The sequence below is a fragment of the Elephantulus edwardii genome, unplaced genomic scaffold (genome assembly GCF_000299155.1).
Source record: "Elephantulus edwardii isolate Elephantulus edwardi_28Jun2011 unplaced genomic scaffold, EleEdw1.0 scaffold00034, whole genome shotgun sequence".
Lineage (NCBI taxonomy): Eukaryota > Metazoa > Chordata > Mammalia > Macroscelidea > Macroscelididae > Elephantulus > Elephantulus edwardii.
The window spans coordinates 13858649-13872190 of NW_006399784.1; the positions used below are offsets into that span (position 1 = coordinate 13858649).

Consider the following 13542-nt stretch of genomic DNA (forward strand, 5'->3'; position numbering starts at 1 on the left):
CATTCATTCATCTTCAAACTAGACCATCATAAAACCCAGCTGGTCTCTCAGTCTCCCCTCCTCCCACTCTGTCTCTATCCTCTCAAATCACTCATTTTCTATGTGCTGCATCTGTATCTATTTTATGATTATTAATATTACATATTTTACATGTTTATGTTTTTCATCCCTATCAGACTGTGGGAACTCTAAGGACTGGCTACACTTTATATTTATTTACAGATCCTTCCCTTGTCTAGTTTATGTCATTTTCTAAAAAAAAAAACCCCAGCATTTTCCCCTGTACCTACTTAAGAGAACCCATTCAAAATCTGTAATAGTAAAGGGTGAAAAATCAATTTAAAGTCTATAATGTGTGAAGTTATAAAATGTGTTCACAAAAATACACAATAAATAAAAAAGGGTAATAAAAGAGACATAATTTACTTAAAATAAAAATTGTCTAGAAGAAAGTGGAAAAAATAATTTATTGCAGATTCTTTTACACATTAACATGAAACACTTATACATATATGGATATGCTGATATGAAATATTAAATTTAAAGACAAATATTTTTACACAAAAGTAGCTGCACTATGGTTTATAAAGACAGATATTAATAAGTTATCAGAGACATTTAAGAAAAACAGGCCATTATTCCAATAGTGATTATTCCAGATTGAAATTAAACTAATTTTTCTTAACATGATGTCCTGGGTATAGTTACAATCTTTGAAATAAAGAGGAAAAAAAGCTCATTTCTGGGAAAAAATAGGCAGAAAAGGCTATTACAGGAATGTTCAGGATTGCTTTGTACAGCTTTATTTTCAGACTTAGCTAAAACTTCTTTTAGCCCAAGCCAATGAACTAGCTCAGTGTGATTCTGTGCAGCTTTCTATGACAGTTGCATGTGGCTACTGACATCAATAAGAGGGTTACAGTATCAATGGCAGTATTTTAGAGGAATCATAATAGCCACAAGATTTGTGTTAGCAACACAAATTTAATAATAGAAATATCTATTCCTTATTTTTGAAGGAAAATTAGCAAACTTCAAAATGATTACTGTTCTCTTAGCATGATATATTAATTCCTACTCTGGGAACATGAAAATAAATTGTATTTTCCCTAAAAGTTACAATTCACTCCTTTAGAAAATAATATATATAATGATATACACCAACACTATATAAACTTTATTACATATTATAGTCATTAAAATAGATATATACATATATATGGAGAACTAAACATATTTGGCAAACCATGCTAGGTATATACATGGTCAAATAATGCTCAGATTCATTTCATCAAATACTACAAAGATTGAGTGCCCACTCCCTGCAAGTCACCATGAGGTGTAAAGCTTGCAGTAAATTTTTAAGGTACATGAAGCTCACAACAGACACCTCTAAAGCCAGACTTTAAATATACCACAGAAATAAGCTAAAACTTGGAACATCATAACCAAAAGCTGAGTCAAAGCTGGATAGCAAGAAGTGAAAGATTTATCTAGGAGAAAGGCTAAGAGTAAATGAAAAGGACATTGCAAAGTAGGTATCTATAGCGAATAAATGCTACTGGGCTTGGCACAAGTTAGGAGACAACTGGAATTTCACCTGCAGTCCTCTTCATTCTGTAATCCAAAATTCAGTCCTCATCCTGTTTTGTTTCCTTAAAGGAATAAAAGAAATAGATTAATTTTCAGCAATTAATATATTTACAAAGACAGTCAAACCGAAACCACCAAGTCCATTGCCACTGAGATGATCCTGACTTAGAGTGACCCTGCACGTGAAGAAGGAGAACTAACTGCTCCATAGGCTTTCTTGGCTATCTTCATAACTGAATGTGATTACTAGGCTTTGCTTCTTTGGGCCCACTGAATGGTTTGAAACCTCTAAACTTCCGGTTAGTACTCAAATTGAAGCTGTTTTGGCCACCCAGATCACTTTCTTCTATTTACTCTTTATGACAGTAAGTCCTGGATTGACGTTAGCTATTTTTGTGAATCCTTTCCACATTAATTCTGAGTAAGACAACTGAGATGACTGACTTGGAAATTTTGATGTATCTGTCCGAAGCAGCATTAACAATCCCTAGGAAAATTATTTAAAATAAAAATGATGATATAAAGTAGAGATAAATACTAAAACTCTTAATCCATTTACTTAAACCAAAACCCACTCATCAAATCAGTTCTAATTCATGGTGACTTTCCATTGGGTTTCTGAGGCTCTAAATTGTTATGGAAGGAAACCTCCCATTTTCTCCCCAATAGCACTCATAATTTTTTTTAAATTGTAATTTGAGTGAACATTTACAAACCATGGTCTTGTAATCAATGAGTCAGGCATATTTTGTTCTACAATTGTAAGTACAATCTCCACAATGTACAAACACGCATCCAGTCATTCCACAGCATTTTTCTCTTTTATCTATCTTACTAAGTTACTATTATATACTGTTTTGTTGTTGTTATGTCAGGAATGACCCATAGTTCACCCTCAAAAAAGGTTTTCAGAGGCTGTGAACTAAACAGGAGAAAACTGCCTATCTTTCTCCTATGGACCAGCTGGTGGATTTGAACTGAATGCCTTTAATATGGCAGCAAAGCTCCTTACTTTAGGTCACCAGAGCTACACTTACTGAAAAACAAAAGAAGAATTGTGTTTCATTTGTAGTCTAAAAGTCAATTTCATGTTCTATCCTGAAATACAATGCTGTAAGTGATAAGTTATTAACTATATAGATACATAGAAGGGCCAGTTTGAAGGCTCATGTGTGAAGCAGCTGGATTCTGGATGGTGGGTTCTCTTGTTTTGGTTAAGGGTCAGGTGTGGACTGATAGGTTGTTTTTAATTTTGTTCACAATTGTATGCGAGCTGATTGGATTTGGTGGATTTAGCCAACAATGAGCTGTGGGCCAAAGCCTCTTGTTTAGAGTCAATCAGAACCTGGTAGGTGGGCATTTGTATTTAAAGTTGGTTGGGGCTGGCAGGCCCTCATGCCTCTTTTTAATTGTGCTTGGGACAACATTCTTCTAAGTGGTACTGTAATGGTTTGTCAATTTACTGTACTGAGATAACTTGGGGTTGCTGTGATGCTGAACACTGTGCCACCAGTGTGTCAAATGTCATAATGGTCACCAATATGTTTGATGGAGCTCCCAGATTAAGACAGGTTTGGTAGCAGGAGTGGTATCTACTTCCTAAACAACATACCTCTGGAAACTCTATGAACTTAGGGAAATGTTAATAGAGCAGGACTCAGGTCTTTTGTCACAGAGTCGCAATGAATTGTGCTCAACTCAATGGCACTTAGTAACAACACAACTACGTACAAAGAAGGGTCATTAATATGACTATTATTCAAATATACACTCCTACATCTAGAAATATTTTTGCCAAACTTGCAGTGCGAAATTGACCTAACATGCAATCAAGATATGCTAATGATAACTGTCAACTAGAATGCAAAGGTTAGAAACAGTGAAGAAGGAATAGTAGTTGGAAAATATGGGTTTGGTGATAGAAAGGAGCCTGGAAATAGAAGAGCTGAATTTTTTCTTTTAAGTGATTAATTCGGAAATGCCTTTTTAAAAAGATACAAATGATGGCTTTATACATGGACCACACCTGATGGGCTGCATAGGAATCACAGTGACTATCTCTGTGGAAGCAATCATTAGACAAGCTCTGTTATCATTATTGAAAACTAGGCCAGAGGTGGATTGTGGGTCAGACCATCAATTACTCATATGCAAGTTCAAATTGAGGCTGAAGAAAATGAAAATAAGTTCACAAGAATTAAGATATGATTGTACATCTATTCCATCTGAATTTCAAGATCATCATAGGAATAGGTTTGAAGCATTGAGCATCAATGATCGAAGACCAGATGAGTTGTGGGATATTATCAAGGATATCATCCATGAAGAAAGCAAAAGGTCATTACAAAAACAGAGGAGAAAGAAAAACTTGAAAAACATGTCTGAAGAGACTCTAAAAATTGCATTAAATCATCGAGAAGTCAAAACAAAAGGAAAACATACTGAAGTAAAAGAGCTGGAACATATTTCAAAGGGCAGCTCGAGAAGATAAAGCAAGGTATTATAACGGAATATGCAGGGAGCAAAAGTTGGAGAATAAAACGGGAACAACTCAGTCTGCATTTCTCAAGCTGAAAGAACTGAAAAACAAATTTAAGCCTCAAGTCCCAATATTGAAAGATGCTATGGACAATATATTGAATGATCCAGAAAGTATCAAAAGAAGATGCAGGGAATATACAGAATCACTGTACCAAAAATAATTGACTGACATAGAGAAAATTCAGGAAGTATTATATGAGCAAGGAGCCAATGGTAATAAAAGAGAATGTGGATGCTGCATTAAAGGCACTAGCAAAAAATAATGTTCCAGGAATCAATGGGATACCATCCAATTGATGTTTCAATTAACAGATGCATGGCTGGATGTGCTCACCAGTCTATGTCAGAAAATTTTGAGGACAGCTGTCTGGCTAACAAATTGGAAGAGATGCATATTTGTTCCCATTCCCAAGAAAAGTGATCCAACAGAATGTGGAAACTATCTAGTAATATCATTAATATCACATGTAAGCAAAATACTACTGAAGAACATTCAAAAATGGCTAGAACAATACATAGATAGGGAACAGCCAGAGGTACAAGCAGGATTTAGAGGAGGCTGTGGCACCAGAGATATCATTGCTGATGTCAGATGGATTCTGGCTGAAATGAAAGAAAACCAGAAGAATATTTATTTATGCTTTATTGACTATTCAAAGGCATTTGACTGTGTGAGTCATAACAAGTTATGGCTAACATCAAGAAGAATGGGAATTCCAGAGCACTTAATTGTGCTCATGCAAAACCTATACATTAACCAGGAGGCTGTTGCTGCCAACAGAGCAAGGGAACACTACACGTTTTAAAATTAAGAAGGGAGTGTAACAGAGCTTTATTCTCTCTCCATACCTGTTCAATCTGTATGTGGAACAAATTCTTTGACAAGCTACACTCTATGATGAGGAACATGGCATCAGGATTGGAGGGAGACTCATCAATAACCTGTGTTATACAGATAATATAACCTTGTTTGCTGAAAGTGAGAAGGACTTAAAGCACTTGATGCAGAGAATCAAAGAATACAGCCTTGAATATAGATTATATTTCAATGTCAAGGAGACAAATATTCTTTCCAATGGACCTATAGGCAACATCCTGATAGATGGAGAAAAGATTAAAACTGTCAACAACTTCATCTTACTTGACTAGATCCACAATTAAGACCTTTGGTACCAACAATCAGGAAATCAAGAGACGTATTGCACTAAGAAAGTCTTCAGTTAAGTACCTCTCCAAATTATTGAGAAGTAAACATTCTTCCAAATGGCATAGCACTGGTCTATCCAGTTGCTGTACAGAGGTAACTCATGGTTGCTGTGATGCTGAACACTGTGACACTGATGTGTCAAATGTGATAATGGCTACCCATGGTAGACAGTGTTAGGTAGAGCTCCCTGATCAAAACAAGCTTGAAAGCAGGAGTGGTATCCACATCCAAAATAGCTTGCCTCCAGAAACTCTATGAACTTGGAGAAACGATAAAAGTTTTACAAGTGTCCAGGTCTTTTATTCATAGGACCACTATGAGTTGTCTACAATTCGACGGCACTTAACAACACAACAACAATGATGACTGCTGAGGACTAAGGAGCAACTGAGTCTCATCTTGTTCTCTCTGATCACTTGCTATGCAACTGAGAGTGGACAACGAATAGGGATGAAAGAAGAATTGATGCCTTTAAGCTGTAGTTTTGGAAAAGAGCACTGAATATCCCTTGGACTGCCAAAAGAAAAACACATATGTCTCAGAAAGGGTGTAGCCAAAGTGCTCTTTGGAAGGAAAAAAGATGAGGCTTCACTTCACATAATTTGGGCATGTTGCTCGAAGGGGCTATTGCTTGGAGAGGGACATGATGCTTGGAAAGGTGGAGGGTCAGTAAAGGGAAGACAGACCTCCGACCAGGTGGATTGATAGGGTGACTGCTGCAATAGGCTCTACTGTGTGAAGATGGCACAGGGCAAGTAGGACAGGGTTCAGATCCATTGTTCATGCGGTTGCTATGGGTCATACTCAACTCTACAGCACCAAACAACAACTTTTTGTTGTTGTTAGGTGCCATCAAGTTGTAGACAACTCATAGCGACCCTATGAATGAAAGGCTTGAGCAGTGTCCGCACATAGAGTTTCTGGAGGCAAGCCATTTCAGAAGTGGATGCTGCTCCTGCTTCCAGGCTTGTTTTAGTCGGGAAGCTCCACCAAACACTGTCCACCATGGGTAACCGTTACCACATTTGGCACATCAGTGTCCCAGTGTTCAACGTCACAGCAACCATGAGTTACCTCTGTACAGCAATGCACAGACCAGTGCTATACCACCTAGAAGAATGTTTGACAGGAAAACAATTTGAACCCAGCCTGAGGGCCGCAGGCCCGAGAGCCCTTTTGGGCTTAATGCCCCCTCCTGCCTTAAACCCTAGGCCAAGCCTGGCTGCCTGGCCCTTGGAGGCAGAGTAGTCCTTCTCCTCACAAACTTGAAAACTTGAAAAAGCACTCCACTCCAAAAGCTGCCACAACACCTGTGCACTCAGCACCATGCTCTCTCTGGCAACCAGGTCACAGCAACTCTGGGCAGAGCAAACCAGGGAGAAAACATTACTGCCTTCTCTCCCCACTCCCCTTTTGGGCTTAATTAATTAATTTTCTACTCCCCCTTCTTTAACTTCCCTAGTAACCATACTATAATGATTCTATCATTCCAATGTATAAATCTTATTTTAGCTTTTTTAATACTAGTCTTACAGGGTATTTATCCTTTTGTGATTGACATCTTTCACTCAGCAAAACATTCTACATTCATTCATGCTACACAGTCATCCAGAAATTAAACCACCAATATTTCAGTTAGTAGTACAGCATATAAAATAGTATGCCACCAAGGTTCCTTTTGTCACCAGGATGCTACATTAAAAAAAAGTTTAGTAATGAGGCAAAAGCATTAGAATGAAATTTGCAAGAAGCTGGAGTTGGAAAATCAAAAGGTCCAAACTCGCTCAGCATTTCTTAAGATGAAGGAACAAATTCAAGCTGTGAGTTGCAATGCTTAAGGATGCTATTGGAGGAATAGTGAATGATTCAGGTAAGCATTAAAAAGTGATGGAAAAAGTATACAGAGTCACAGTACCAAAAAGAAGTAGCTGACACAGAAGAATTTCAAGAAATAGCAAATAATCAAGAGGCAATGGTGAAGAAGGAAATTCCAGCTGTTCTGAAGGACTTGAGAAAAAAATAAAGCCCCAGGAATTGATGGAATACTAAGTGTTTTCTTTCATCACACAGATGCTGCCCTGGAGGTGCTCCTCAAGTTTTGCCAAGAAATCTGGAGGACAAATATGTGGCCAACTAACTGGAAGAGATCTATATTTATTCCCTTTCCAAAAAAAAAGTGACCTATCAGAGTATGGAAATTATTGAACAATATCACTAATATCACACACTACTAAAATGCCGCTGAAGATTTTCCAGAAATGACTGGAACAGTATACTGACTGACAGACAACTTCCAGAAATACAAGCTGGGTTTAGAAGAGGTTGTGGCACTAGAGACATTATTGTCAATGTGAGATGGATCTAGGCAGAAAGCAAAGAGTACCAGAGAAATGTCTATCCGTGTTTCCTTGACTAATGAAAATGGGAACACCAGATTGTGCTTATGTGAAATCTATACTTGGACCAAAAAGCAATCTTCAGAACAAAGTAGGGAAATACTGCATGGTTCAAAATCAGGAAAGGAGTTTGTCAGGGATGCATCCTGTCTCCATATCTTTTCAATCTGTATGCAGAACAGATTATTTGGGAAGCAGGATTTTATGAGGACGAGTGTGGCATCAGGATTGGAGGTAAACTCATCAACAACCTATGTTTATGCAAATGACAATCTTGCCTGCTGAAATTGAAAAAGACCTGAAGGGCTTGCAGTAGAAAGTCAAGGACTATAGTCATCAGTGTGGCTCAGTATCAAGAAGACAAAGATTCTCACCACTGGACCACTTGGCAGCACCATGATAGATGGAAAAAAGAGATTGAGGTTAACAATTACAGCTTGCTCGACTCCACAGTCAACACTCTTGGCACCAGCAGTCAGGAAATCAAAAGACAAATTACATTGGGAAAATCCGCTATCAGGGACCTCTCCAAAGAGCTGAAAAGCAACAATGTCAATCTAGAGACTAAGGTGTGCCTAATCCTGGCCATATCTTTGCAATTACTTGTTATGCTTCTGAGAGTTGGACAATGACGAAGGATGACAGAAGAATTGGTGCCTTCAAATCGTGCTGCTAGAGAAGAGTTTTGAATATACCATGGACTGCCAAGGGGGGAAAAAATAGGTCTATCTTGGAGAGGGTGAAACCAAGTTTCTCCTTGGAGGCTAGGGTTTTGAAGCTCCATCTCACATATTTTGGGCACGTGGCCAGGAAAGGCCATTCCCTGGAGGAGGACACCATGCTCGGAAGGGTGGAGGGATAGTGCAGGAGAGGAAGACCCTGGATGAGATGGATTGATACAACGACTGGGGCAGTGGGAGCTGGTGTGGCAGAATTAGTGAAACTGGCTCAGAATAGGGCAGGGTTCAGAGCTGCTGTACATAGGGTTGCTATGGGTCACAAATGACCTGATGGCACATAATAACAATAACGTATGCATTCAAAATTGTAATTGAGTAGGCTCATCACCTCTGATAAATATATATACCAACTGGGCATAGAATATCAAATTTGCATCTAATGTAACATATCCTAAGGGGAAGGAAGCTGGGCACAATCTTAATATGTAGATCACAAGTGTGCAGTTTGGATGTGCCATCAATGCGGTCTGTCCAGAGTATAGCCAGAGAACTAACAAGATCCTAGTGCATCACCATGGGATTACTTAGATTCCTGCCAACTATTTATCAGTTTTCTCTCTAGATGAAGCACACAAGCAACTAGGATTTTCTCAATATCCTCAAACATTTCCCAAGAGAAACACTGGCCCTTAGAAGGATGTTAAGCTTCCGGTATGAATTGCAGCCTGGACTTGGCCCTCATAGAGAACTCAGAATTAAATAGAAAACTCAGGGGAAAGGCTGGGTTATTCCCCTCAGAGCCCACTTACCTTAGTCATATTTGAGCCAAATTATTAACGACAACATAAAATGAGTTTCTAAATACAGTATTTTTGTTTCAATTTTAATAGAGGACAGAAGTTGACAACTACAAAACATCCCAAGGAGAGTATTTCTTGTTTTCATTGCTCAGTGTTTCAGTATTTCCACTGTGCTAATTTAAGAGTTAATGCCTGGAAGAGAGAATTCTTTTCAAATGAAACATATTTTTGATGATTCTAATTTAACTGCCATATTTACATTGTCTTTAAAACATGACTCTTTGATTAGTCATACCTCTGTTCCTGCATTTTTTCTGGAGAGAAACCAAACTTGCATTGGCTCTTTTTTGCCCTTCATAGAGACTGGCCCTCTGTGCTCCAAATGGAACTGTGGATCTGAATTCTCTGGTGACATAAGACATCTAAAAGACCGACAGGATGGAGAGTAAGGAGAGAATTATACAAAGATTGCAGGGAGAATGGGCCCTGTGCCAAAGTTACCAACTGGGGCAAGAAGGTCACATACCAATGTTGTGTTTAAAGGAAACTGAAGGTGGTAGTAACAATGACCTTAATAAACAGTTTCTATGGTGGTGCCTGGGAACCATTAAAAATGAAAACAATGGCCTAGCCTTCTTAAACAAACCTGCATAAACAATTATAAGAGAGGAGGTAATAACTGTTTTAAGGGAACACCACCACTCAGATTTTAAATCTCTGGAAAGATACATTTCCCTCAAAAAACAATAAATGATAAGACATTTTATTTTACCTGTATGTATATTCAGACACATTTATTTTCCCCTTTTCTCCAGTGGTTTCTGTTCTGCTTGTGAGGTTAACAGTGTTCCCAAAAAGACAGTACCGAGGCATCCTCTGCCCTATGACACCGGTCACTACCTCTCCAGTGTGGATTCCTATTGTTATCTGCAGAGGAAAAGGTTTTGTTTCAGTCTCTTCCAGTGGTCACACAATACTTTCTGTTAACTCTTTAGTACAGAATAGTGCAATTCATCATTTAAAATGAGAATAAGAATTCCTCAGAACAGTTCCGAGTGTACTCCAGACAATAAAATACCCCTCAAAATTCTTTCTTATGTCTGAAGACTTTAACTATGTGACTCTGGCATCAGACACAGAAAGAGTTTTGAAAAATTAACCAGAAAAAACCCCCAGTAAGTGCTACTGTCTCATTCTCATGACTTCTGCCATAAGGGTGGTTGTTGTTGTTGTTGTTGTTGTTATGTGCCGTCGAGTCGTTTCCGACTCATAGCGACCCTATGCACAACAGCCCTAAACCCTGCTCTATCCTGCCCCAACCGCACCGCCTCTGACACACCCATCCCGATTACCCCAGTCACCGAATCAATCCATCTCATAGAGGGTCTTCCCCTCCTGCGTTGTCCCTCAACCCTCCCAAGCATGATGTCCCTCTCCAAGGACCCGTCCCTCTGGACATAAGGGTGGTACACAAGATAATTTCAAACAAGTAGAGAGATTGTCAAGCTCTATGAAACTATAAAATTGAGTGAGTTTAATAAAATGTGAGCGTCTCTATGACTGAAACATCCTTCCTTGTATGACTTAAATGACTACATGATCAAGAAATTGAATTAGCTGCTTACAAAGATCAACTGCCATTATAAGAATAATTTTTATTTACCAACCTGAACAGATTCACCATCTACTTGAACCTGGCCAGCAATTTCCATCATGTCCAAGGCCAAGTGGCAAATGGATCGTGCATGGTGGATACAAGGCTCTGGTAAACCACTCACTGTCATGTACTTATCACCAACTGTTTCCACCTAACAGAACATATATAGAGATGGGCACCGATTAGCATAAAAATGACTCCTTCATTTTAATCAAACTCTATCAACCCATTGGCATAAAGTCAGAATAACTCAAAATGACACTCCAGGGGATTTTTAGATATTGTAAGTTACAGGGGAAGAGACTGCCCTTCTTTTTCTCCCAAAGCCACTGGGGGATTCACACGGCTAGAGAAGTACCAGCTTTGGGTTAGCAGTGCAATTCCCTACCGATTACTAATCTAAAATATTTTTTTCAAAGCTATTAACAAATTTAAACTTCCTTCTATCTGAATCATCTTAAAATCAGAATGTATTTCATTCCAACATGACAAACCATGTAATAAATATTTGAAATGTATACACAAGCTGGGGTCTTTGAATATGGGCAAGTAAACATGAAGCATTGCTTTTCTTCTGTAGGGATGTAACGGGTTATCTATGCAACTATTAGTGGTAGTTGGGCTGATGCCCAAAAGGCCAGTGCTTCAAATTCACCAGCTAGTCTCCAGGTGAAAGAGCAGGGGTCTGCTTTTAGTAAGATTTAAAGCATTGGAAACTTGATGAAGCATTGCCCTTAGTCAGAATGGACTCACTAGCATGAGGGTGATTTTTTTTTTTTGGTTAATTTTCCAAAATAGATCTTATAATCCAGTGTTATGCCATTAAGTAGGTTCAACTCACAGCAACCATATATTACAGAATACCTCCCAGGGAACTCTCCACTGGCACAGACAGGCAGGTTTTTCTCCTGCAGAGCAACTCTGGTTTTGAACTGCCAATGTTTCAGTTGGCAGCCAAGCACATTAACCACTGTACCATTAACACTCCTTTTACTATCCAGTAGAACATTTTATTACCTTTCCTCCTTTAAAAAATATTAATAGTTTAATGACACAAGAGCCACTGTATGAAGTTCAGAGATTTATAACAGTCACTAATCATTTATTTTTACGATAGGTTCACCAAGTGCTGCACTGTATCTCAGAATACGACGATAAAATAAATAGTCCCTCTAGAGCTTATATTATCCCAGATGTCTAGGGATGGTTTAGTTGACATTCTTGACTTTAAGAAACAGTATTCCACTGACTTCATTTTTCCAATAACATATTCATTTTTTAATGAAACAAAGGACAGAAACTGCTTATAAATATTTATCTTCAGGATGATGCTATCTGAGTCCCTAGGGCCCTTCTTGCGCCCCATCACTTTTTAATTTGCATTTATGTACGTGAGTAAAAAGGCCTCTTGCACAGAACTAAACAGAATGGTGTGTTTATACTAAATATGATAAACCGCTCACACAGAGTTGTTATCTTAAGAGCAAATAAGATGCTGAACATTTCATTTTTTACCAAGAATCATCTGCTCCTTGAACCATTCATTTTAGTTACAAGGAAGAGAAAGTTTTATTACAAGATGAAATTATTTAAGGAAATAGTAAATACTGAACAAATGGAGGCTTTCTCTAAGGTTGCAAATGCAACAGCTAAAAGAACCAAGAGCAGGGGCTCTGGAGAAGGGTCTGAACATCCCAACTCTGAACAGTAGGAGGAAGCAGTGCTGGTTTGCTGGCAGGATTTTCACCTGCCAGGTGGGAGATTGGGTTTGGATTTCTGGCTGACGTTCCTCATGCTCAGCCATCACTTGTTAGGGGAAGCTTACATACTGCTCTGTTGCCAAACAGATTTCAGCAGAATTTTCAAGTTAAGAGAGACAAGAAAGGAAAGCATGGTGAGATGTCCTACTTCCAAAAAGGAATGAAAACCCTTTGGATCACAATGGTCCAATCGAGAACTATGTAATGTTTCCTTTCATTATGCATGGATTCATCAAAAGCCTAGGGTTTATGAAATAGCAGCTAACAGAAACCTCAACCACAAAAAAGATGAAGACGTGCCTTATACACAAATGGATTTTTCCGTGAATCAGTGAGGGTGTCAAATCTGGTGTAGAGGTCATTGAGGAGGTTAACAATCTTCATGGCCCCTTCTCCAGAAGCGTGCTTGCTGCAGAATGTGTTGAAGCCCACGATGCCACTGAAGAGGATGGTCACATTGTCATATCTTTTGGCAGGCACTGGGCGCTTATGTCGCAGCTCATTGGCAACGGATGGAGGAAGGACAGAATATAGTAACCTGTTTAGAGAAATTAGAATAAAGTCTGTTAAGGAAAGTAGGAATATTTTTGGTGTTTCCACCATTTTTTTCAAAGACTTAAGTGTTAGCTATACTGTAAACACTTGCAGTCTGATAAACTAGCCTTTAAAAATATGATAAATTTTAACTTTTATTCAAAGATAAAGAAACAGAAATATAGAAAACATGAATCATTTGTTCATTTTAAACATGTAAAAAGTCTCTAAGCCCAAACCAAATCAAAATAAGTAAAAAATAAACAAAACAAAGGGTTGGCAAAAGAAAAGAAAGAATTTTCACTGGTACTCTGGAATTCTATAGCTGCTGCTCTGTTTACCATATTTTTATTCCCATATGTCTGCAAGCAGGA

The 13542-nt window shown here is 38.4% G+C and overlaps 1 protein-coding gene across 2 annotated transcripts in view; it reads right to left on the minus strand.

The window, feature by feature from the left end:
- Positions 1-417: 417 nt before the first annotated feature.
- Positions 418-13542, minus strand: part of GUCY1B3 (guanylate cyclase 1, soluble, beta 3) — a 103410-nt gene continuing 90285 nt past the window's right edge. The window contains exons 10-14 of one of the 2 annotated variants that reach the window (XM_006884450.1): positions 12935-13172; positions 10885-11025; positions 9990-10144; positions 9513-9639; positions 418-1655 (exon numbers count right to left, since the gene is read on the minus strand). In XM_006884450.1, coding sequence (XP_006884512.1) covers positions 1632-1655; positions 9513-9639; positions 9990-10144; positions 10885-11025; positions 12935-13172 — 685 coding nt within the window. In that variant the 3' untranslated portion in view covers positions 418-1631. The remainder of the gene's footprint in view (positions 1656-9512; positions 9640-9989; positions 10145-10884; positions 11026-12934; positions 13173-13542) is intronic. The other variant, XM_006884451.1, reaches the window with a different exon arrangement.